Source organism: Chaetura pelagica, unplaced genomic scaffold (assembly GCF_000747805.2).
Source record: "Chaetura pelagica isolate M959 unplaced genomic scaffold, ChaPel_1.0 scaffold3, whole genome shotgun sequence".
Classification (NCBI taxonomy): domain Eukaryota; kingdom Metazoa; phylum Chordata; class Aves; order Apodiformes; family Apodidae; genus Chaetura; species Chaetura pelagica.
In genome coordinates, this window is record NW_009952974.1 from 9,575,280 (window position 1) to 9,598,789 (window position 23,510).

The 23,510-nt window shown below is 36.3% G+C and overlaps 1 protein-coding gene across 1 annotated transcript in view; it reads right to left on the minus strand.

The window, feature by feature from the left end:
* The window catches only part of COBLL1 (cordon-bleu WH2 repeat protein-like 1), a 35,394-nt gene extending 12,235 nt beyond the window's left edge, over positions 1–23,159 (minus strand). The window contains exons 1-9 of the mRNA XM_009996099.1: positions 23,105–23,159; positions 21,717–21,896; positions 15,824–16,025; positions 14,757–14,985; positions 13,067–13,105; positions 12,089–12,183; positions 11,726–11,965; positions 3,452–3,596; positions 2,844–2,912 (exon numbers count right to left, since the gene is read on the minus strand). Coding sequence (XP_009994401.1) covers positions 2,844–2,912; positions 3,452–3,596; positions 11,726–11,965; positions 12,089–12,183; positions 13,067–13,105; positions 14,757–14,985; positions 15,824–16,025; positions 21,717–21,808 — 1,111 coding nt within the window. The 5' untranslated portion in view covers positions 21,809–21,896; positions 23,105–23,159. The remainder of the gene's footprint in view (positions 1–2,843; positions 2,913–3,451; positions 3,597–11,725; positions 11,966–12,088; positions 12,184–13,066; positions 13,106–14,756; positions 14,986–15,823; positions 16,026–21,716; positions 21,897–23,104) is intronic.
* Positions 23,160–23,510: the final 351 nt, after the last annotated feature.

The window sequence follows — 23,510 nt, forward strand, 5'->3', positions numbered from 1 at the left end:
ATTCCTGCTACATGAAAATCTGTTCTTTGCTGTGCTAGGAAGACTTGCAAGCTTTGGAGAGGACTAACCTGACCTACAATTGCGTAGTACCAAACAAAAACGACCCTCACACTTTTTCCAAAGCGCTCCACGTAATTTGTCAGGGTAATATCAGCCTTGCTTGGAGTTAATTTCAACTTGTGGTTTTCTGTCTGTTACAGAATCTCATTCCTGACCTGGGCACCACTGCTGCAGCAGAATAAAGTCTGAAGGCATTTGATACATAAACAACTTTAACAGCCATCTTTGATATATATCATGCAGTTATTTTTTGTCTGATATCTTCTCTATGAATACTAGTTACTGAGTTTTAATTAGCCCTAAAGCTAATTAAAACTATGTTAAAACCTACAGGACGACATTGTGAAGACATACCTGGGAAGGTGACTGACATACCAACTGCAAATCTCCCTCAAGTCAGCAAGAACACTCTGCACAGCAGCAAATGGGCTGATGTTGCTCTGTACCCCTTCTACTTGTAAGCACTGAAGCCCGTAAGCCTGACTATATCATGCAAATCTGCCAGTGTTTCTGCTTTTGTATCTACAGTCCTTAAAAATGTTCTTAAAGATATAGTTTAACCAAGAATATATCAGGGGACTTGTCTGATGAGAAACTTTTTTAAAAGATGTAATTTTTTAGTTATTTTTTAATAAAAACACAATCTCACCTCCATAGAGAAAAAGACTGAGCATTAATTAAGCCTTGGGAAGGAGAACAAAAATCATAATTGAGGAAAAAAAAGTTGCTTATAATGCCAAATGTTCAAATTAATTCTCTCTAAATGTTTATTCTAGTAGATGTATGCTTTCAAACTGCTTTTTATGAAGGTACAATCTGCTTTTACACCATGGGAAAAATGTCATTTCACAACATGCATGTTGCCTATTCCAAATTATATAGCATAGTCCAACTTAATGGACATACGTCTATTATCTTCGCTCTACTTAGACACCAAGAAACATTTATTGAACATTTGCAATGGTTCCTTATAGGGAAGAAGATAACACTGTATTTGCTAAAGTAACAATGAATAACAGAACGACCTTGGGAATGCCAGTCACATCTCAACAAAAACTCACTGTAGCTTCAGAAGCCTGGCAATCAAACCAGTATTAATCCAAATGGAAGGAACTACTGAGGTAAAGTTTAAAATCATGTCCAACTTAGCAATTAAAGATACATGGAACCATTTCATCTATTTAAAACAATACCCAAATGTGGTTAATTTTCAGACTAGGAACAGGGCCAGCGTGCTGTAATTGATTTTGCTGCAGGTGAATATGATTCTTCCAGTATGTGGGCTTTGCTAAGAGGATCCTTTATAAACAGGCCTCAGGACAGTTTCAGAGATGCCACCAGAGAGCAGCAGTATCCCATGAGGAGAATAAAAAATTAAATAAAAAAAAAAGGCAATGAAGCTGTGCTATGGGATTTGCCTTTACATTTTTTAAAATGCCTTGCATCAAGTGTTCAGCAGACGGCAGCAGCACAACTAAAGAACTAAAGAGTCTGGCTAACTGCAGAAGTAAACCCCAGGACTCAACACACTGTTCTAAGCCCAGTGAAGATTATTACAGTTCTCTTTTTATTTCCATTATGTCTTAAAATTAAAATATTTAATTACAAAACTCAAATGCCCCAAGCAGAGGTTCCTAAATCTATGGAACAGCTAACAAGTCATTTCTCTGAAGATCATGGCTGTTTATCTATGCAGCACCTGGACATTACAGTGATAGAAAATGAAGAAATTCTAGCATGGATCCACAATCTTAAGACACATCTTCAGCCTCAGACTTCTCAGACTGTGCAATATAGGTCCAAACTTCCCATTTAAGCTACATATTATTTCTATTATTTTCTGACTATTTACATAAACTGCCCTAAATACACACCAAGCCCAAATCTACGCATGACTGATTTTTTTTCCCCACTTTGCCAGAAACCTAGGATGGCAGGTGGCTTTTTCAACTCTTGTTGTGGTACAGCTTCATCATACCACTCCAACCAATTTGATTGGCATCTTGAAGAAAATACATGAAAAATTACTTCCTGTCAGCTAGCAAAGAAACTGAATATTAGCTTCACATAATGCCTGTGGCACTTTATATGCTCAGTGTTTATATATTCATTCTTAGTGAAAGACATTGAAGAGTTATTCTTCCAGACTGTACTGATTATTATAAAATCTTTTCTACATTTCAGAAGACTCCTAGATGCTGTATATCTGAACCCTACAATCTGATGCTTACAAACAACAGTACAAACTGAATTTAAAAAGTATTATGTTCAGCAACTGAATAATTGTATTTTAAACAGCTATACTTTTATATATCACATTTTTTCCATAGCACCCAACAAATTATTTAATGTAATGCATAAACAACTATGTATACAGTTTATATTTAAAACTTATGTTTGCAAAGGCTGCTCAGATGCAAACCAAAAGGTAGCATAGATTTGCTCCTACCCCTAGGTTATGCAGGCCAAGGGCAGCACAAGGCAGTGTTCTGAAAACAATACTGGGCTTTAGCTTTTGAAAGGTTTGTTTTGAGGTATACAAAAATCATGGAATTTCTGGCTTGCCTACATCTTGTGGGGGTGGAGGGTGTTTCTGTAAACAGTAAAACATCTTTATTTTAGAAAGCTGTCTTTGTACTTCAAAGGAAAAGTTAAATGATCTGAAGTATTAAGATCAGTTTTATGTTCAGAACACTTCTATAGCACAACAATTTTTATTGCTATAAATTATCATAGCTGGCTATGGAGTAGATTTTAACAATGCAATTGGAAAAAGAACCAACCTGTTTCAGACTGCATTTCAGTGGCTCTTTCTTCCACTTTAGTAGGTGCTGCTTCTGCTGACTCTGTTACTACAAAAGACAAGTTTTATTATTGCTTCAATTTCTGCACCAACAGAAGTTCTATGAAATACTGTTCTAGAAATCCACCTTCTCTTAAACAAACAGTGCCCAGATATGTTAATCTCAACTATGAGGTATTTTTGTACCTGAGAGAATTGAATCTCTGTTCAAACAGAAGAATTATAGAAGAACAAAACTTTTCCTACAATTCTTCTTAGTCCATTTCTTACTAAATCTCTCCAGAGAAGCTAATCTTTTCTCCCCACCCCAAGCTGTCTATCTGATTAACACAAACACAATTGCTATAATTAACCTAACTATAATTAATTTGGTATTTTCTGCTTGTTTCTGATCTGCATACCCTAAAACCTGCCTACTTTCTCACACTGCATGAGCCAATCTCCTAAAGCAGTAATACTGCTTCTTACAATCTGAAGGTATTTGGCACTCATAGTTGTACTTGGAAGTTCTTTCAGGGTGGTATTTCTTTAATGTTTAGCCAAAGTGCCATACTTTCTGTTGTGCCTCAAAGAGCATAAAGAGATTACCAGTCTGATTGCTGCTGTCACTTTGCTGTTCTGGTGCTCTGGTGGGTGGTGAGGGTGCTTTGCGCTTCATCCTCCGCAGAGAAGAGCTGACAGCAGCAGTGTCACTGAGCGCCAGGGAACCTGTCCGGACCAATCCTAGAGGAGCCTAGGAAGGGAGGCAGGGGAGGAAGAAGATTATTAGCAAAGAGAAACAGAAGAATTGCTCTAGTAATTATTCTCCAAAAGTACTTACATTATACCTTTGGGAAAGACAGCGTATATACCTAGTACCAAATGCATTCTGTTGCACATCTTAATTCCTCCAAGGAGTAGTTTAAAAAAAAAAGTTTCTAGAATAATTGAATATATTCACAGAGGTACAAGATACAGCAGTAGAAAAAAAAATAATCAGTTGTTACATATAGCATAAAAGAGAATTAGAATTTTTGTATGCCCAGAGGCCATCTACAAACACCAAATACTTCTTCCCAAAGGCAGCTAAAAAATCACTGTGGAAAGAAGCTTCAGCTACACCCCTCTGCAATGACATGACGTTTCCTTCTCAGTGCCTTCAACAGCAGTCCTAATTGGGCTATATACATAATTATTAGGATTTTGCTTCTCTACTTACAATACTTAAACTTTTACAGAAATTTTTTGAATGCCAGCTTTCAAAACTTACCTTGCAAAGCACTAACTGTCCTATAATCATAATACTTACTGAAATTAAATTGCAATAAATTTTAATAGCAATAATACCTACTGATGTTAAATTACAGTAGTCTTCATTACTGTAGTAAAAAAACAAATCTTCATTCATAAATAAAACAATTTTTAGACCTGGATGAAGTCTGTCTACTGAAGATTTCATAGTTTTATGATGTAGCAGTCCAATTGCATTTTAAATGCGATTTAAAATATATGGTGTCTCAAAAAGACAGTAGCTGTAAATGTGCCTGTCACTTTTAACTGCAGTTTGCCTTATGTAAAAACCTTTTATTTCCACATATATTACAATTATAATGTTCAAGATCCCAGCAATAAAGGAGTGTATTTTGGCATTAGACACAGCTGCCTATTTCTGTAGTAATTCTGAACCCTATCACTTGTCTATTCAACAATAGAATAAAATCCAGCAGTGACATTCATTTCTGGATGGATCCACACAGCAACTGATGTTGCCCACCTGACAAAGCAGAATATGGAGAAACAGGGATGGCAAATACACATGCGGATTTTTGTTTCACTGACGATCCTTTCAAAAATATCACTCACAACAGAATTGTTGACGGTGTTAACATGGAATCCATGGAATAAGATGCTCATCATTTGACAGCTACCACTGAACAAATGCACATCCGACAGTACGGTGGATATTAAAGACCAAAAGCTAGAGTATTTGGTTGCATACAATCAGAACTGTAGATAATTACAAACAAGAGAAAGGATGCTGGCAGATGTCTGTGAAGCAGGGTTTGGCAGCTCCCATTAGATCTCAACAGAATACCTGAATGCATGAAGTGGGATGGTGAAAACCATCTTCTGAGCTACTCTGGGCATACTCGGACATCTATTTTGTCTCACCTTGATGTCATGCATGACAGATCTCTTAAGATATTTTACTGCACTGTAAGGAGCAACACTGCCCAAAATATGCACACCATTCTTCTACCAATCACTTTAGTGCCAAAGTAAGCAACTCGAAACTTATACAGCAGAAGGATGATTTGAGGTTTTAAGAAAAAACAAAGCACAAGGTGGAATGTTCTTTTAAGAACAGCAGTGGATTTGAACATAGCACTCCAGTCCTAATTAAAAATGCTTGGCATACTTGAATAGTTTTTAAGCAATTCAGTTTTTAGACTAAAATATCACACAAGAGTTTTCAAATATTAAAAAAAATAATGAAAAAAGTATTCAGTATCTGAACTTAAGGAAGTCAAATTTAGTATTAATTTCATAAATAAGGCTTTTCTGTTGTTAAATAATTTTCATCCTTGTTGGGCAGTTCTATTTTTCCTCCCTTTGGCAGCTCTCTCTCCAGGCTGAAGCCCCCATCTCCTCTGTTGCAGACACTGTTTCACTGTTCCAAGGTCTGCACTCTCATCTGCTTTGCATGGGCTCCCTCAGCTGACTCGGCTGGCACAGAGTTCTGCACATACTCGCTCAACTAAACAGATGTCACCAGAGTTTCCTCCTGCACAGAAAGAGTCTCTGTGTAGGGGGAAAATAATGTTCTCATCATAAGAGCACAAATGCTACCAGAAGATTTTTATAAGCCTTTCTACTGCCCTTTGCATCCAAAGAAACAAATGATTTGCAAAGAGATTTCAAGAAAGTACTAAATGTTCCAGATAAGGTTCAAGCATTGAACAGATTTTCTCAGGAATTATTCAACATATGAATATTAAGAGCTTTCAAATCCTAACAAAGCCTGTGATGTGAAAATTGTACTTTAAACAGATGGAAAAAAAAAAAAAAAGATAATAGTATTAAGACATTTCTGGCAAAGTTTCAGAACATACATCTGTGTACCAGTGTTTTATCACCTACACCCAAATTAAAAACCATGTTAGAATCACTAAAGTAATTAACCATGCTTGAGCAGAAACACCAGCAAACTGTCATCACTTTCACAACATATGCAGAAGTTCCACTTTTAACACAATGGAGCATGCAAAGGTGGACATGAAGCTTTTTAGCTTCATATGTACAGACCATTATGGCACCAAACCCCATACCACTGCAAGCAGACATTCATAGAGGCCAGTGCTTCCTAAATTCCAGCTTCTGTAAGCAGTGGCAGCTCTGCTGCCTAGCCCTTATCTTTTCAAAAAGCAAAGAAAAGGTAATCAGGGCACAGTAATTCTGCAAACAGAAAACAAAAACACACACACAACTGTTTGGGAAAGAACACGGCGGTAATGGAGCATTTCAGTGTGCTAGAAAGCACACCTCACACCAAGGGTCACTACGCACACATTTTCAAACCACCAGTACCCACCTCTTTTGCTCCACAGATAATTAAGTTTAACAGAAGGTACACAGGCAAGGGGGATATCCAAGCAAATTGCTAGCATTTCTTTCTTGCCTTTGCACAAGTGTGCCCACAAAGGTATGTCCAAGAGGCAACAGAAATAAACTGTACTTGCTCTTACAATGATTAATGCACTCAATCTCTTACATGACTTAAGCTTCCCAAAATACTTAAATATAGCCTAAGTACTACAGAGAATGTAATGTACAGCTGATACCAGAAAGAAAGTACTGCAAACTTCAGAAAGAGCAAACAGGTAGTCTTCAGCATTGTCTTCTCCCAGGTAATACTGGTTCTATTCAAGACCTCCCTGATGTTCATAGTGCTCTCTGCATCATTGCCCAACTTTTTCTTTAAAAGGCTGACCATCAAGTTTCAGGCAATTGAGTCTCTGGCATGACTTCTTAAGCATGGAACCTACCCCTTCCAAAAATCTTAACTAAGCTATTCCATGACAGTTGCTAATATTTTCAGAAATACCTCATGGTTTAGGTGCTTCCCCCAGTCCCCCATCTTTTCCTCTTTTCTTTCTAAGGGGTAGACTGGAGATGTAAATTTCTTTAGGAGTTGGGGTTGTGTAAATAAAAGCAAGCTTTATTTCTACAGCTGAGAAGTTCAATCCAGCATGTAAAACTGTAAATGTTTTGACTAAAAAATCTCCTCATAATTGTTCCTACCCAAGTCAGCTCCTTTACAGTAACTGAAAACAGTGCAAGAAGACAAACCTTCACGGGATAAAGATAGCACAGTCAGTCTAGTTTTCACAAATAAAGCAGTAGGAAGAAAATCAGCCGTGGCATTTTGGACATAATCAAGCTTTCTTTCAAAATAAACTTTCTTTTAAAGAAATTTTATTACTAGAAGATTGCACCCACTTTTATAAGAACTGTGAAGATTCACATATTGCATTATAAAACAGCAATTTGCAAAAACCCTTGAGAGTCCTCCCTGCTTGCAAGTGTATTTAAACTTGCTAGTTCTAAACATACTGCTGACAAGAGCCATTCTGCCCAAAATGAGAACCCAAAATGAGCAAATAAGTGAGGGATTTCAATATTAGAGACTAACATGCTCATTTCTGATATGAGTTAACACAGAAATTTGCAGGACAAACATTAACTATTTAAACTGTACTAGTCATCTTCTAAGCCTCATAAAGGTTGAGCAAACCAAGCTACGTAGTAACTTATAAAAGCTACCCTTACAACCATTGTACTGTCTCCCCTAACAATATAGGATCCTATCTCCAACAACTAATTCTCTAAAATTGAAGCAGAAGAAATTCCAACACTCACAGCAGAATTTAACTGCTCATATAAAGAGAAAGCAGTTCCTTTTTTAAGGGAAAGAAGTGGAGAAGCTGTAGGAGGTAAATATTAAAACCCTTTTTCATTCTGTGAGAAATTGGACTACAATACACTGTGAATTTGAAGACAACACTGAGAACACTGTTCCATTAAAGTTGGCTCATTTCACTGTTGCCTGATGTTACTACTTCGGCATGTTTCTATCAAAGCCAGACAAACAGTTTATCCAGGCAAAACTGACATTTCACTTTGCCTTCCTTGTGGATCTTACAAGAGATTTGTCCATAATAAGGCACATGCAGAAGGTCATCCTGGTCCATAGAAGAAATAATGTATCCATTCTGCCAAATAAACTGAAGGGCATGCTTCAGAACTCAGGCATTCTTAGAAGCAGTATGATTTGCAAGGAAATGTTTCTTGTAAGACAAAAGCAGATTAAAATTAACCCTCTAAAAAAGAAAAAGTATATCCTAAGTTCTGTAAATTAACTTAATGGGTCACTGCAGTAACAAGAGAAATTCCCAGACATACTAAACAGCCCAGCAAATAACTAATCAGCAACCCAAAAAAGACTTCAAAGCCTGAAAACAGGATGCTCATTTTCAACAGTGGGGAATATGAGAGAGCAAATTCTTATATCATTTTCAATGAAATAATTGCAGTTTAGTGTGACCACTGTACTTGCCTCAATATTGAGAGTTGACATGGACTAAATGAGGATAAATTGGCCACTTTGGGTTAAGAAAACATTAATGCACATGATACCGATGAAGAAATGCTGTGTAACCATCAAAACTGACTTTATTCTATGATGTTTATGTTTCATTTCAAATTCTATATTGAGGATGTAAATCCTTGAAATAAAGACTGATTCTTACTGTGTATTTAAATAGTGCCCAATTCCATTTTAAAGCTGCAAATCGTGTAAATGACATCTTTATTTAAATAAATTGTCCCTCATCTAACACTTTATGTTTTTTGGAATTGTCCTTTATTTTACATTTAAGTGAAACCAGAAGTCTCAGTACCTAGAGATACTTCTTTTGTTTATTTTAGAGACTTCAGTGGAAGCTCTGAGAATCAAGCTTCCAAACCTTCCCCTTGACAGCATTACTCTAGCAGTGCTTGATCTCACAGCAAAAATAAGTATTTGTTGGTTTTTGTTAGTGATGGAGCTCTATTATATTTTTTTCTGTTCTCCTAATGATGTGCTTACAGTTTTGAAATTCAGGACTCTGATTCACTCATGTGAAATGGAACAGTTTAAATTGCAAAAGCCCTTTGGAGATCATTTGGTCCAATCTTCTGTTAAACACAAGGTCTTAGATTCAGGAGCCTGTCAAGTCACATCTTGAATATGTTCAGTGAGGGAGCTTCTGCTACCTATTGTGAGTGACCTATTCCAATGTTAAGTTGTTCTCAAAGTTACTAATTTTATTCTTGTTTCTGAATGCAATTTCCTGATACAACTACTACCCATTAGTCCTCATCCTGTCACCATGCATTCTTGCAAATAATATAACTCTACTTTCCCTGTAGCACTCTAGGTATCAGAAGAATGTTATTTGATCCCATCTGAGCCTTCTTTTCACTAGAACATTTACATTCTCCAAACTTTAAACATCATGGTGTACCTCCACTGGACTCTTGCCTGTTTTTAATCTCGATCTTGAATTGCAAGAACCAAACCTGGACACAGTAGCACAGACGTAGCCTAAAAAACATAAAATACACTGGATTCAAGGTTGATCACATAGTCAGACTCCAGCCTGTACTGGTGCTTGAGATTACTCCATTACAGATATGGAATTTCACGTGCAGTTGCATGTTGCAGGCTGTCATTGTCTCCCTGAATGGTGTACCTTGTTGTCATTGTCACCCTTTTGGTGTACCTATATCTCCACCCAGTTTGGTGTCAACTTCAAAAGTTTGTTGAGAGTGCATTCAATTCCATCATCTAGGTTGCTTATAAAGATATTTAACAGTATTGGCCACACTACCAACTCCTCAGGAACTCTGGCTGACAACCAGTCTGATTTTGAGCCGTTAACCACTACAATTTGAGTTGTTTAGCTAGTTTTTGGTCCTATTTTGTGGTTTGTCTGTATTTCACTGTCTTCTGAACGAAAAAGTTGTGGCAGTCTGTGACAAACACTTGGCTAAATTAAAGATAGATTATCTCATCTTTCCTCCTTGGACTTCTGCTTGCCACTAACTTATAAAAGCCATTCTTGTTACTCTTGATATCTCCACCCAGTTCAAGCTCCAGGCTTGCCGTTACATTCCGAACTGTGTCTCTGCATGCCCAGGCAGTATCTCTCTGTATTTCTGGATGGACCACTCTTGTGCTGCAGAAGACTGCCTCTGCACTCTTCCAAGGAGTAGCTATATCCTGCAAGGAAGTCTCTCACAGAACGTCTCTCCTAAGAGTTCCCTGATCAAGGTAAGCAATGTGTACTATGCTGTTCAAAGTCATTCATTAAATAATATTTATAGGAAAGCAAATACTAAAAAACCAAAATATTTTACAGGAAAGAATACAAATCAAAGCACAGTACAAATATCTGCACAACTGAAGTCCAAAGCTCTATATTAGCTGATAAATCGCTGAGCAATCAAATCAGAATGCAACAGAAGCCATCTCAAAAAATATATGCCATAGACTTCTAGGTTCTAAGGGAAAATACATACAAAACCATAACTTAATCTGGACTTCTTTCTTTGTGAGCTATTCAGCTTCAGGCAAATTGCTTTAGATGAATAAGAAATGTCAGTACAAAATAATAAATCTAAGAAATGTTGTTGAGTGACAAATCCTAGCCCAGCAGTCATACATTACTGTTAGACATAATAGAATAGTAATCGTTTAAAGCATGTTGACATTAATAAATGATTTTCAAAAAATTTGAATTCAATTAGAAGGCAAACATGATGAGGTAAAAAAAAAAAAACCACCCAAAAAACCCAAACACATTAATTCCACACCCCAAGCTCCTTTTATTAAAATACAGAAATAAACCTTTGTCTTCTTCAAATGATAAAGCTTTTTAGCAGGACACAATACACAAATTCAGAACTTCTGTTAAACAGTGCTCTCTTGTGGTTCTGTGCATCAATGAAATAGTAAATCACTGCCGAAAGATAAAGTCTCAGTTTGAAATTTCTCGTCTCCAAATCTAACACAAAATTAATCCCTCAAACTTGTATTTCATTTAGGGCTGTTTTTTACTTTTCTAGGATGCCAATAACCTCATGTATTAAAGCTCACATTTAGATAGTGCATTCAAAACAAAGTAAGAAATGAAAAAATTATGACAATTTGTCTTGATCTCTAAATGGAATGCACAATTACAATATGTGCAAAATTGGGACAAAACTTAAAACATCAATTCTCCCAAATTCTGTTGGCAGACTTTCTGCTTTTCATGGGTTATGCAGGTTACTTAAATATGTAGCCTACATCTCATAGCTTTAATTAGATACATCCCTATTTGATTCACATAAAACCTTTCTTAAACTTGCTAAAAGCACAAGAATGCTAAGACTTCTTCCCAAGATCTTAACCTGTTATAAACAAAGAACAAGCTGCTCTTTGTCACATGTAACTAAAACATTACAAATTACTGGACATGTCAAACATCAACTATGAGATATGATCGAGTGAGACAATGTTCTCACACTTAAATATATAGTCATTGAAAAGAAAACAAGTGTTCATAATATCAATTACCTAAGAAGCTGATTTTGCCTTTTCAAAATACAGCTGCTACTTTGGATACAGGATAGAAAGTTTAAAAGGAACATATATTTCAATTTCTGTAGTTACTTTCAAAACAAAATATCTGAAGTACTACAGTTTTATTTCCTTTTTTTTCAAGCCTCACCAGATATCAACAGAGTTATTATGTTTAAAATTCTTGATCCAGGGGAAGAGAATCCAGTGTAACTAACCTGTTCATTCCTATCTAGGCTGTTAGATCTCACAGTACCAGATGCTGGTCTGACTTGGGCTTGTGCAAGTTCCTGGGGAGCACTCTGAGAATTTGGCAAAGGCGGTAAAGGAGCTCTCCGTTTCTTCGGCATTTCAGCTGGCAGAGTGTTTGAATCATACTGCTTGCTCACAGTGTTAGATCTCGTGATGAATGTTGGCCTTGGCTTGCTCATCAATGGAGTTGCTGGGGCACTGGCAGTCTTGGGGTACAGGGAGAAGGAAAAAATCTAAGTTACTTATAATTTATGGAAAACAAGCAACAGTATTGATTGCACAATATGAATGTTTCTAGAAGTTTCACTTATACAGTGAAACTTGCTTACTTGTTCTCTTTTCTTCTTACTTCGTTGAAAAAAGCTGAAAAACCCTTTGTTTTCTTTCTCTTTCAGACCATCTAAGTTTTCAGATTGGTAGGAGTCTAAAATAGAAAACAATTGTTCTAGATGTTATTTATTGCACAGATTATCTCTCCCACATTCTTACTATTTCACTGCCTGTCATAAGCCTCCTGGAAGGATACACAAAACACATACTACAGATGATGTTTTTTCTAAACACTGCAAAATTAATAGATTTCCTACCATCCATGTTCTTCTTCTGGTCTCTCTTAGAACTAGGAATAGATGAGTTTCAGATGCTACTAATATCCCCAGAACTTAATCCAGCCCATCCCACTTGTCATTTATCATGGTTCATATCACAAAGGCTATAAAAGGGAAAAAACATTGGCCTCTCCAGCTCTCAGTTCCTAACAGTTTAAATTAATGGCAAAATGTGAAGTGGGACAAGCTAGGCACAAGCCTGCAGAGGGTATGACTATTGAGAAAGGTCACTGCAACACCTGGTAGGTGCTGCACACAGAACTGCCTGACAGTCATTGTAGAGAGAGTCAAGTCCACTCTGGTATCTTGCAGAATTTATCCACCTTACATTTTCTCATTCATGCAGATGATTTGTCAATCTAAAGGTTGTCTCTTTTCAATTTTTACTTTCAAGATTTGACTATCTTACAGAAATCCCACTGAATGCAAATTTAACAAGCAACAATAATCAGCAAGGCTCTTGGTACAAGCACGAATATAAACATGACAGTGAATTTAATCCATTAGTCCAGGGCAAAATCATACAGAAATACTTCATATATCTGGGTATATCCATGTCTTCATTTTTTTTTTTTTAAATGTATTTATGATAGGATTGGAATAATTACTCATGTCACAGTTAAGCAGATATTACAGTACAAGCTGATGGTAATGCCACTTAAGTGCTGCAGTTTCACCACCTATTTCAGTAAATCATACCTTGCAAAGACGGTAAATTTAAATCAACTGGTGATGTGGCTACAGAGAAACAAAAAGAAAGACAGAAAATGTGAATCTGAATCAAGGATGAAGTTATAAGTTACAAACACAGAAAGCCAAGCAGAATTTTCAATAGTAGGAAGAAGTAACAGGATACTTCACTGAAGCAAAAGAATGTGTATCTTCACGACAGAATGCTAGGTGCTATTTTAAAAACTTGAGGCTAAAGACATGCAACACAGACTGGAACCTTGTAAAAAAGAAGACAGGGTCTGCTTTCTGAAGGAAAGAGGAAAACTAGTGTAAAGAATAATTTGGTCTGTAAGTTATCAATTATCAGGCAGTCCAAACTTGGAAAACAAAGAGGAATGTATCATTAAAATATAATCTGAATAAAATAAGATTTTAATTTAAATTCTTTTAAGTAAAAGTCCACACCTCACCATCTTGTTTCATAAAGAAAGCTGAAAGTTCAGCACTTTGAAGTTGTCTGCAAAATTGAAATGCTGACCACTTTGTGTCAAGAGAGCTGAAGTATATCTGAATTTTCTAGCGGGGCGCTGCCTTGTGGAAAGTGTATATGCCCTTGTATTCTCTCCTAAGGATTTTTAGCTGTTCATTCAAAGGAAGTACAGGTCATACTATGCAAAAGGCAGCTCTGCCAGTCAGTAGATGAAAGCAGCAGTCAGACAACAAACAAGACAATGCACTATGGGTACATGTAGTCCATGGTTAGGCAATGAAAAGTATGTTGTTTTGAAGTGAACAAGAGAAAGATAGTACATTTTTGTTTTCTCCATGGGAAAAGGACATATTTTCCAAATCTGTCATTCTCCTCTTGTTCAAGATAACTGGCCTTTGGGAAGTAACTGACAGAACTGTTGAAACTGTAATCAAACAATAAGGTTACTCTATTTAGGTAGAAGGAGGGGAAAAACACACAAAAAAAGCAAACAATGGAACCCCCCAAGTTTTAGAGTAGAAAGAAAAAACAAAAGAACAGTGGTCAAGAACAGGAGTGAGCCAATATTACCAAATTCTACATTGATGTAAAATTTCCTGTGAGAACTGCCTGAAGCTACAACAAACCACACTGCATAGAATTTTTAATCACAGTACAGTAAACCCTTCCTGAAAAAGACAGTCTTACAGGTAAAGATAAAACCAGGCATAGGAATTCCTGTACAAATAACAGGAAGATAGTTCATAGTGCCCCTGTTGGGCTATGATTAAAAACAGATTTATTCTTTCACAATCTACAAAATCAGCAAACAGCACTTAGAAATATACATAAAACATCATCATATTCTAACACTTCTAAATTTTGAAATCATCTTAAAATAAAGCTCTTTTTTTTCTAATGGTTCTGCTCTTTCCAGCTCACCATGATTCTGTGTCTTTTCTATGAACTGAAGAAAATACAGTGTTCATCTTTTTGGAGAAGGGGTGGGAGAAGGAAAGGAATGGGATTCCTGAAGGGATGATTTGTACTTAGCCACCTTTGCTGGTATGTAACACTTTGATAAAAAATAAACTAAGTAAACTTGTCCTAGTTTCAGACCAATGAAATACATTTTAAATTGTAGAAATTAATTTCTTTGCAAGAAAAAAAAAACAACAAAACAAATACATTATTGAAGTACTTCAGTAATTATCTTTTTGTAACTGCAATTTAGAAAATTTATCTTACCTCGACTGATATCCATAGCATATAATTCTCTTAATCCAAGGTCATTAAGAGATTTTGTCACATCAAGGGGTTCTTGAGACTGGTAATTCTTCAACAGCAGAGTATGTGAAGGATCGAACTCACATTTACTACATATAATCGGTATGAGCTCTTGAAGGGGTGAATGTGGACTAACTCTTACTACTGTCTTCTGTGTCTTCTTGTAGTTTATCACTACCCTTACTGTTTGCTAAAGAAAAGAAAATTCTGATAAATACCAACAATTCTGAAACAACTTTTGCCCTTGAAAGGCAACTTCACTAATGTTACAGATTCAGAAACATTTTGTGATTCCCTTCTACTTAAGAAAAGGACACATGAAACAGTCTGCTACTTCTTTAGCACCTGTTATTTACTTGTCCAGCAGGGTACAGGCCTGGAGCAAGATGCCCCACTAGGTTACATCAGGCAGCTGTAGAAGTCAAGCAATGAGCCATTAGTGTGTGTGTGATCACATGTAGAAGGAGGGTAAAAGGGCAGCAGAAGAGCTCCTCTGTCCCTGCTAAGGGCTTTATATAAATTAAAAAACAGTATTCTTCTATACAGCAGAAGGGCAAAGGCACAAGGAAAAATGTGGGCAACACCCAGCAGTGCCTTCTTAAGGGTACATAAAAAAAGCTGAGAAACAACAAAGAAGTACAGTGCATGTTAAAGGAAAATGAACACACAATCAGAAGGGCATATATATCATAGCATGACAGATGGTACAAGTTGTCTTTCAGTTTGTGGAAGGCTGTATTCAGCCACACTTGATCTGCAGAATTTATCAAAAGGACAATAAGGTGTGAGATTTCAAATAATACAGTAATCTTTCCTTCTTTCAGCAGCAAAGATGTTTGTTACAACAAACTGAGATATATTTTACCTAAGTGGAGGTTATCAAGAACACAGAGTCAATCATTTCATAGTGGTGCATGACAAGAGGATGAGAGATGAAAAAGCTGAAACAAGAGGCGGAGCTACCAGCTGGAATTGTTGAATACAAAAAATATTCTAATTTCTCAAGATGCTTTAATTTTAGTTCTCACCTCTGGTATAACTGGAGTAGGTTTCTTCTTATCCATTTGCTTTGGCTTTACAAACACCTTTTCCACTTCAAGCATCCCCACTGGTGTGTTTGGTTTGAATTTAATCTGGCTATTTTCTGCTGATACCAATTCTATAGTATAACTTGATGGATTTAAATGATACTGTGCACAGAGAAAGATCAGCAAGTCCATCATGGGCTTCCTGTAATAGACAAATGGAACTGTCACAGCGATGACAATTAAGCAGGCTATAACAAAATGTATTGCTAAACATTTAATCCAAGTCATCCTTTCCTTTCCATGACTAAACAGTTAAAGTTGGTGCCTGGTACTAACTACCTTCAACATTAAAAAAAAGCCAAAACAAAAAATTATCCCTAAAAATAAAATTAAGCCAGATTGCACAAAAGTATGCCAAGTGCTTTAATGCTTCATCAAATGGGGAAATTTTTTGCTTCTATGAGTGATGTTTTTCCAAAGGCCTGCAGGAAAATGTGGATTGGCCACCTCATTTGACTTCAATGCAAACTGCAGCACTGCACCAGTGGTGATAAATGTGCTCCTATTCATTAATAAAAGAGTCTTTCTGAAGACCAAAAATTTTATATTCATTCTGAGCTTACAAGGGATTTTATTTTTCAGAAAATTCTGAGCATGAGGCTCTTAGAGGAGACAGAAGAAATTAAGTTAGTGGACATCTCCTTTTAAGCTCATCTTCCATTAGGGATCCCAAAATAAGATCCAAATGTTTAATACAGAGAGAAAAAAGCTAAATGACAATATAGTAGTTGAATGTCACCTCTTGAGAACCTCTGTGTGATGCCAATTTCCTTTTCACAATGAAGTATGGTAAAATGAATTTTTCTTATGTAGTCACTAACTGTATATCCTTGTTCTCTGTACTCAATGAAGAGCATGCAGACCACAGACCAGCATATTAAGATAGGCTGAGCATTTTCAGTTGGTACTGGAATAAATTTGTTAAACTGTACTCTAAACAGAAGTGTCATAAACGTTTAAATAGAGTAAGTGTAGTATCCTCACTGCAACTTATAGAAACTGAATAAGGTTATAGTACCATCAGGTCACTGGAACTGGTAATTTCTCAATCATTTTTAGAGTTGGGTAGTCATCTATAAGAAGCATTTCTCTTTGACACCCTCTGCATCTCTCTGTTACAGCTACAAACAAGGAAATGACCTGCTCTGTCTCACAAGGATATTATGAAGATAATTTAGAAGTCTGTAACACAGTATGTTGAAAAGAACACTGAAGCATGTAAGATAAAATTCATGTCGAAATTTTAGCAGAAATCTTAAATCCTAGATGTAATCTTGTAACAGATGCAAGTATTCTGGTAGCACAGCCAAATGTGAAAATAGCTTCTTTAAAGAGCCATCAAACTAAGCTGAATTTTAGAGAATATAAAGATATTGAATACATTTATTCACTAGGAAGTTAAGAGACTTTTCATACAATTTGGTTTTGTAAAAATACTAAGAACATCTCAATGTTAGAAATTACTCTGAACACTGTTTTCCCTCCCTTTAATCAACCTCAGAATACAAATCCTCTTTTCACTTGGTCTTGAAAAACAAGTGTTCTTCAAGCAAACTGTCTTCTGGTTTCTAGAAGCAGAGCTGGACTCTGGTGCACAGGCAGCACTTCCAGAAGATGGAAAGAGTTTGAAAGCTCACAGATACAGTTACTGCAGACCCATTACTTCTTTTCCCCAGAGAAAAGGTTGTGCCTGTTGAATGGCAGAAGAATACTTGCCTCAAGCAACAAAGGCAGGAGGAACAATAAAAGCAAAGAACAGAGAAATGATGCTCCAAGGTGTCAAAAAGCAGCCATCTGATGGTCTGAAGAGGTATAGAAGACTGCAATATACCTTCATCTAGATGATATATGTATCAGCCTTGGGAATACCATGAGAAATACACTGAGCACTGCAGAAAAAATACTATTCTTCTCTTCTCACGTAGCAGAGAGTTTATTTCCATTCTTCTGTCACATTTATCACAACCTGTTCTTATTAGAATAAAGAAGGAATTACTCCATTTCTTGTGCTTCTAACCCATAATAGAACAAGTACATCCATCTCAGCCTAATAAGAGATGTAAATGCAAATCATGTCATTTCCCCATTTCACTGGGAGTGGGGCAGGGGAGGGGAGAAGAGAGCCAGGGAAGACAGCAGACACTACTTCTGTAGTGACCTTTCTGGTTATCAGCCTGACGGGTAAGTTACTCATTAATTTTTTTTCTTGTGCATTTTTATACACTGACTAGCTTTAAAAGTTGCCTTTCCTCTGGCCTTCAGTTATTGGAGAAGGGCAAAAACATCAAAGATGACCAGGACGAGAATTCACAACCAAAGACTGCCGAAAGCCATTCTGTTGAAATGCACCATGGTGACAGGGGCAAGCCCTCACATTAACCAGAGTCACAAGAAGTGACAGAATGATAAGTGTGAAACATAGCTGCTCACAAACAACAGACAGATAGATGCAAATTAGTACACAAAAACAGTGATTCTGTGCAAATTTGCTTTCCATTGGTACTTCCAGAAATTACCTGCTTTTGTGGCAGATGCTACACTTTAAGTGTCCGTCCTCCACTAGAAGCTGAGACATCTTTGACAACTGCTTTAGACAGGTATTCCTACACTGATGCAAAAAGCTGTCTTTTTTTGTAATCACATCCTCCAAAACTCTCAAACCTTTTTTTTTTTTTTCGCTAAAGCATTCAAGAATTGAACATATATATCACCGTTAATATAACAGCTTCCATAAATGATATTTATTAAAATTCCAGGCAGTGGCCACCAGCTGTCTCAGAGTAAATAATGTGATTGTTCTCCATCTAATTTCAGTTAAAGCTTTATTTGTAAGTTCTTTAACCTCATTACGTTACTTGGTTTTATGGAAATCAAAGGAAAAGGGGAGGAGAGAAGGAAAAGGTGGTGAGAGCAGGAAAACTTAGTTTGGTTTTCTATAGATCTCTGATTACTTAAGACTATGGCTCCGTGGAATTCCTTGCAAAAATATTTACTGACGCTATTTTTTAAATAGAAAAAGACATTTTTTTAAAATGAACAACAAAAAAATACACCAACCCCCCAGAATTTGTTGCTAGCAAAAGTTAAGTACAATAGGTTTTGAAAAGTAGGGCAACACTACAAAGCTTGTTATTCACTAGCTAGCTATACAGAGTAAACCAACAGTTTATTAAGAATACCCTAATGACTGAAAATACTCAAGAAGGGATCAAATGGAAACTCACAAAGGACTCTAAGAAAACAAATTCAGCAAAGCTAAGGTCTCTCTGAAAGGCTTCTGAAACCGAAGCCCTAAACACACTACTCTGTAGAACTACGTTTGACACAGTATTTCCAAATAAAATTAATGTCACCAACATATTGACCCTTGAAACCTGTAAGTTAATTTACTGATGCATTCAACTGAAACTAATTTTTCAATTTCAAGAAAACTTTCTCAAACTCTGCATTTCTTCATTGTAGAAAAACAAGAAAACAAACTTTAAATTACCAGGCTTCTAAATAAAATAGTTCTTTGTTGTTGTTTTTTTCTTCTTTGGCTGCAGGAAATCATTCAGTCCTATGCTAGATTTAGAAATCTCACTCTGAAAAACATTCCAATAAACAATTAAAAAGCAAAACAAAACAAACCCAACAAAAACCCAACACCAAACCACAAAAGCCTCACTCATTCCTTCCTTCACTTCCTATCACTCAATGCTTTTACCACGTTTTGGGGGAACACCCTAGCAGGAGTCCTGGTGATGAGAGCACAAACACCTTAATCAGATTCTGAACAGAAACTGGAACACTATCACCAACTACTACAAAATACAGATGGTCATCTAGGCTCAAAGAAGAGAATCAGTCCCACTTTTTTGCTTTACTTGCTCACAGAACAACTTAAGGATTAAAAAATTATTCTCTCTCGTAATGCTTTCCTGTGAAACACTTTTTTTTTTTTACTTCTTTCTGATCTTCTTCTGCCTTCTTCTACTCTCTCAGAATATTTCTCTATGTAACGTTTTGCTATCCACTATGCCAAAGTAGTGGCCAAACCAATCCAACTTGATCTGAGAGTGATCAGATCTTGTGGACTTCTTGTGGACTATGGCATTTAAGTACATGGCTGTATGAGATTTAAGAAGCTATTCACTCCTCAGAAGCTCTGAAACCATTCATCTCTGATTACAAAAAGAGACAAATTAGCAACTTAGCTGCTTATGTAATGTCTAGAGGATCTTGCCTATTTGTCCACAAAATACAGCTATCAAGACAGAGCAAAACCAGATTAAAAGATAGTATGAAGTATATTCCTGCACAGCATTTCCCCTCATTCTGAGTAAGCCTAGCAGTGTCCGTATAAATTCTGGTTTGCAAGAGACCCATTTATCAAATCAATCACATACAGCACCGTGACTTAAAAAAAAAATGCAATAACTGTGAGAAAGTAAAACTGATCAGGAAATGTGTGCACTTCCTGATAAGCCTGTGAGGCCTGTCTTGAACACTGAGTAATTATACACAATGTAATTTGGCTGACTGAAGATACACGCAACATTCCTTCCCGGTACTTCCTCTGAGCAGAGCAAGGTAAGGGCAAGGTAAGCACTCATAAGTGCGGACAAAGGGGGTGAAAAGAAGAAAGAGAAGTACCTGACAAGTCTCAACTTTAAGAAATTTTAAAAGCAGAGGAAGGCACTGTATTTACAGACAGCAACACTCTTTACCATAAACACACTAGCAAGAACACCATAAAGCATCATAGTAATCAACAATCATTTCAGCAAATTTCTTCTGAGCAATATAACCTCAGATAGAAGTTATCTTGAAAATCACACAGAGCCTAGGGAGTAAGGGGAGAAAAAAAGAAATCCACAAAGCTCCAGTCCATTGCAGCTCTGGTGAACAAGCTAGTATTTAATATCTAAGCAGTGACCTCGTGAACTCTAACAAATGACAATGCGTGCAAACAGGCTAGAGCCACAAAAGTCTTCATCTCTCATTACAAAGTGAAGTAGGTGTAACTATGTATTTATATCATCTGGTTTAAATTAGTCTTCTTGCTTTCAATAGTAAAAACACTGGCAATACATTGACACAAGCACAATATACAAACAGTTACTTTATTTTAGCTTAGGAAAGCAAGAAACTAGCATCCTAATTGTTCTGATCCATACAAAGCACCACATAGGACTCTTCTTAGTAAACTTGTTATGATAATTAATGTAGCATTTTAAGCCCCAGAGTGTATGTTTTCAACTCAACAGTCAATGTCCAGGTCTTTCTCAACTAAAGGTGATTTAACAGTTAAATGAACAATCAATACTACCAGTTAGCAGACTGAAATATGTTTCAAATTAAAACCAGCTTAAACAAAATATATTTAATTAAAGAAAAAAAAAAGAAAAGAAAAAAAACCTGTAGCTAGAAACTATTTCTTTGAAGCATTATAGATTTTGTCTAAAGTGTTGACATGCTTTTTACGGCTGCTAGCAGTCTAGAGGTGGCAGTACTGAGCAAGGGCTCAGCACATGACTTGGTACCCAAACAGGATGCAGGCACTCATCTTTGGGTCTAAGCTGAAAAACTTAAGTGATGAAATTCGGTCACTCTTACAAAAAGAGCAACAGGTATGGCTACACATCCTGATATGTGCCTTACAAAATTTCTCAAAAAACACTCAAAAAGGCAGGTAAATGTATCAAGTATTTGTTTGCTTCCACATCTATCAAAAAATGTTCAAGCTAACATAACTTGTATATTTACTAAGTGATTAAAGCCTGCATGAAGGTTGAAGTAAACTTGAGCAAGAAAACAGAACTAAACAAAAATGTCATTTTGTGTAACTCACCTCCCATTAACTGTAGTATACTTGATCACATCTCCTGGTAGCACCACTGATAGTTCAATGTCTTTATCAATTACATTCTCTTTCTGCTCCATGATGAGGTTGGCTGACTCTGTCTCATCAAACGGAGAAACAGCAATAGGTTTTGTTTCAGATGGAGGAGGCGGTGCTTTAGATTTTCTTCTGAAATACACAGATGCAAATTAAAATATGTATTTATATATTATTTTATAGAGGCAAAATAACAAGTCTCAGAATGGGAATTAAGCATACAATTATTTTCACTCAGACAGTGTAATTGTTATGTGCAAAGAATGGGTGAGGGAATAATTTAAACATACGATGAATGGTGACAGACGATACAACAGGCTACGGTATCTACCATATATATAAAAAAAAGCCCAATAAACATCAACACCCTGCAAAAAAAAAAAGGGGGTTTTGTACATATACATTAAAAGGAGTAATTTTTTTCTTCTTCCTTTGGTTACACAAAGAATCCTATTTTTGCATTCTCCAAACAGATTTACTGGATTAGTATAAACAGGAATACTGTACTATGCAGTATGAAGCTGAATTGCACTGACAGTATATTGAATACAGAGGCTAGATAGGCCAGGGAATAATCACACTTTTCTGCTCCAAAGTTTTCTTTTGAATATCCAAATTATTCAAACAAATCCTAACAGCCCTAGCTTATTTACTTCTATACTGTAATAATATAGCAGTATAATCAATACTGTGTTCAGTATTTCTTGACATTTCAGTTACAGTTTGCTTTCATATTTTCCCCTCACCTATACTGATTTGCTATTTTCATTTTCTCACTATCCTTTCCCATCTTAGTAACAAGCCAGTGTACTCTTGAATGTAAAGAGTGACCACTAAATAAATTTCACTTACAAAATTGAAAGGAAGTAAAAGGAAAACTCTCTATATCTCTTAATATATTTATGCTGCAGTAAATTCTGAGGGTAGGACTTGTATCCTACAACATATAGTCTAGCACTCCTTTTTATTAAATACCTTTTCAAAATTCACCAATACTGATACCAGTGAAAGATATTATTAAAAATTTTGTCATTAGAAACAAATCCAAAAGCCACTGCAGAGACACATTACCTCATGAGAACTTTTCCAAACATTTGTTTTAAAGCTTGAATGGAGCCACATTCACAGAAAGTTAAAATACATTTAAAATAGAATAAACAAAGGACGCAAAAATACACTTTCAATTTAAATCCTGGAGCTGTACCAAAGTTCTTTTTCTTTAAGCATAAGCAAAGAAATTAACTTCTGTAATTGTCCTACAGAATTAAAACAAAAGATCTAACATATAGCAATTAGAAACACACACCTTTGTTGGGAAAACAAACTTTAAAGTCACTCACAATGAAGAGCAAACAAGGTCCAGAGCAGCACTGCAAAAGACGACTGTGTAATGAGACTTCACATGACCGATCTGTTCTGAAAGCGCTTAGAGTTTTGAACTTCAGAACTCTGTGCTGAATAATTAACTGTTCACAGCCCTCATAGCTAATCGGGAGTACACACAGACCTCCAAATATGCTCAATGAGGATTTGCCATCACAATTTATACCTTCTCTCTGTTAATGTTTTAAATTAGTTTTGGTGTACTACACATCCAATTCAAGACGTAGCATTAGCTGCAAATTTAACTTAAGTCTCTACAGTAACTCACCTAGACTGCTTCTGGGTTATGTGAACATTGCAAAATGTACGAATCAATCTTTTTTATTTTTTACTCCTGCCTCACATGATTGGCTAGTGATTTTT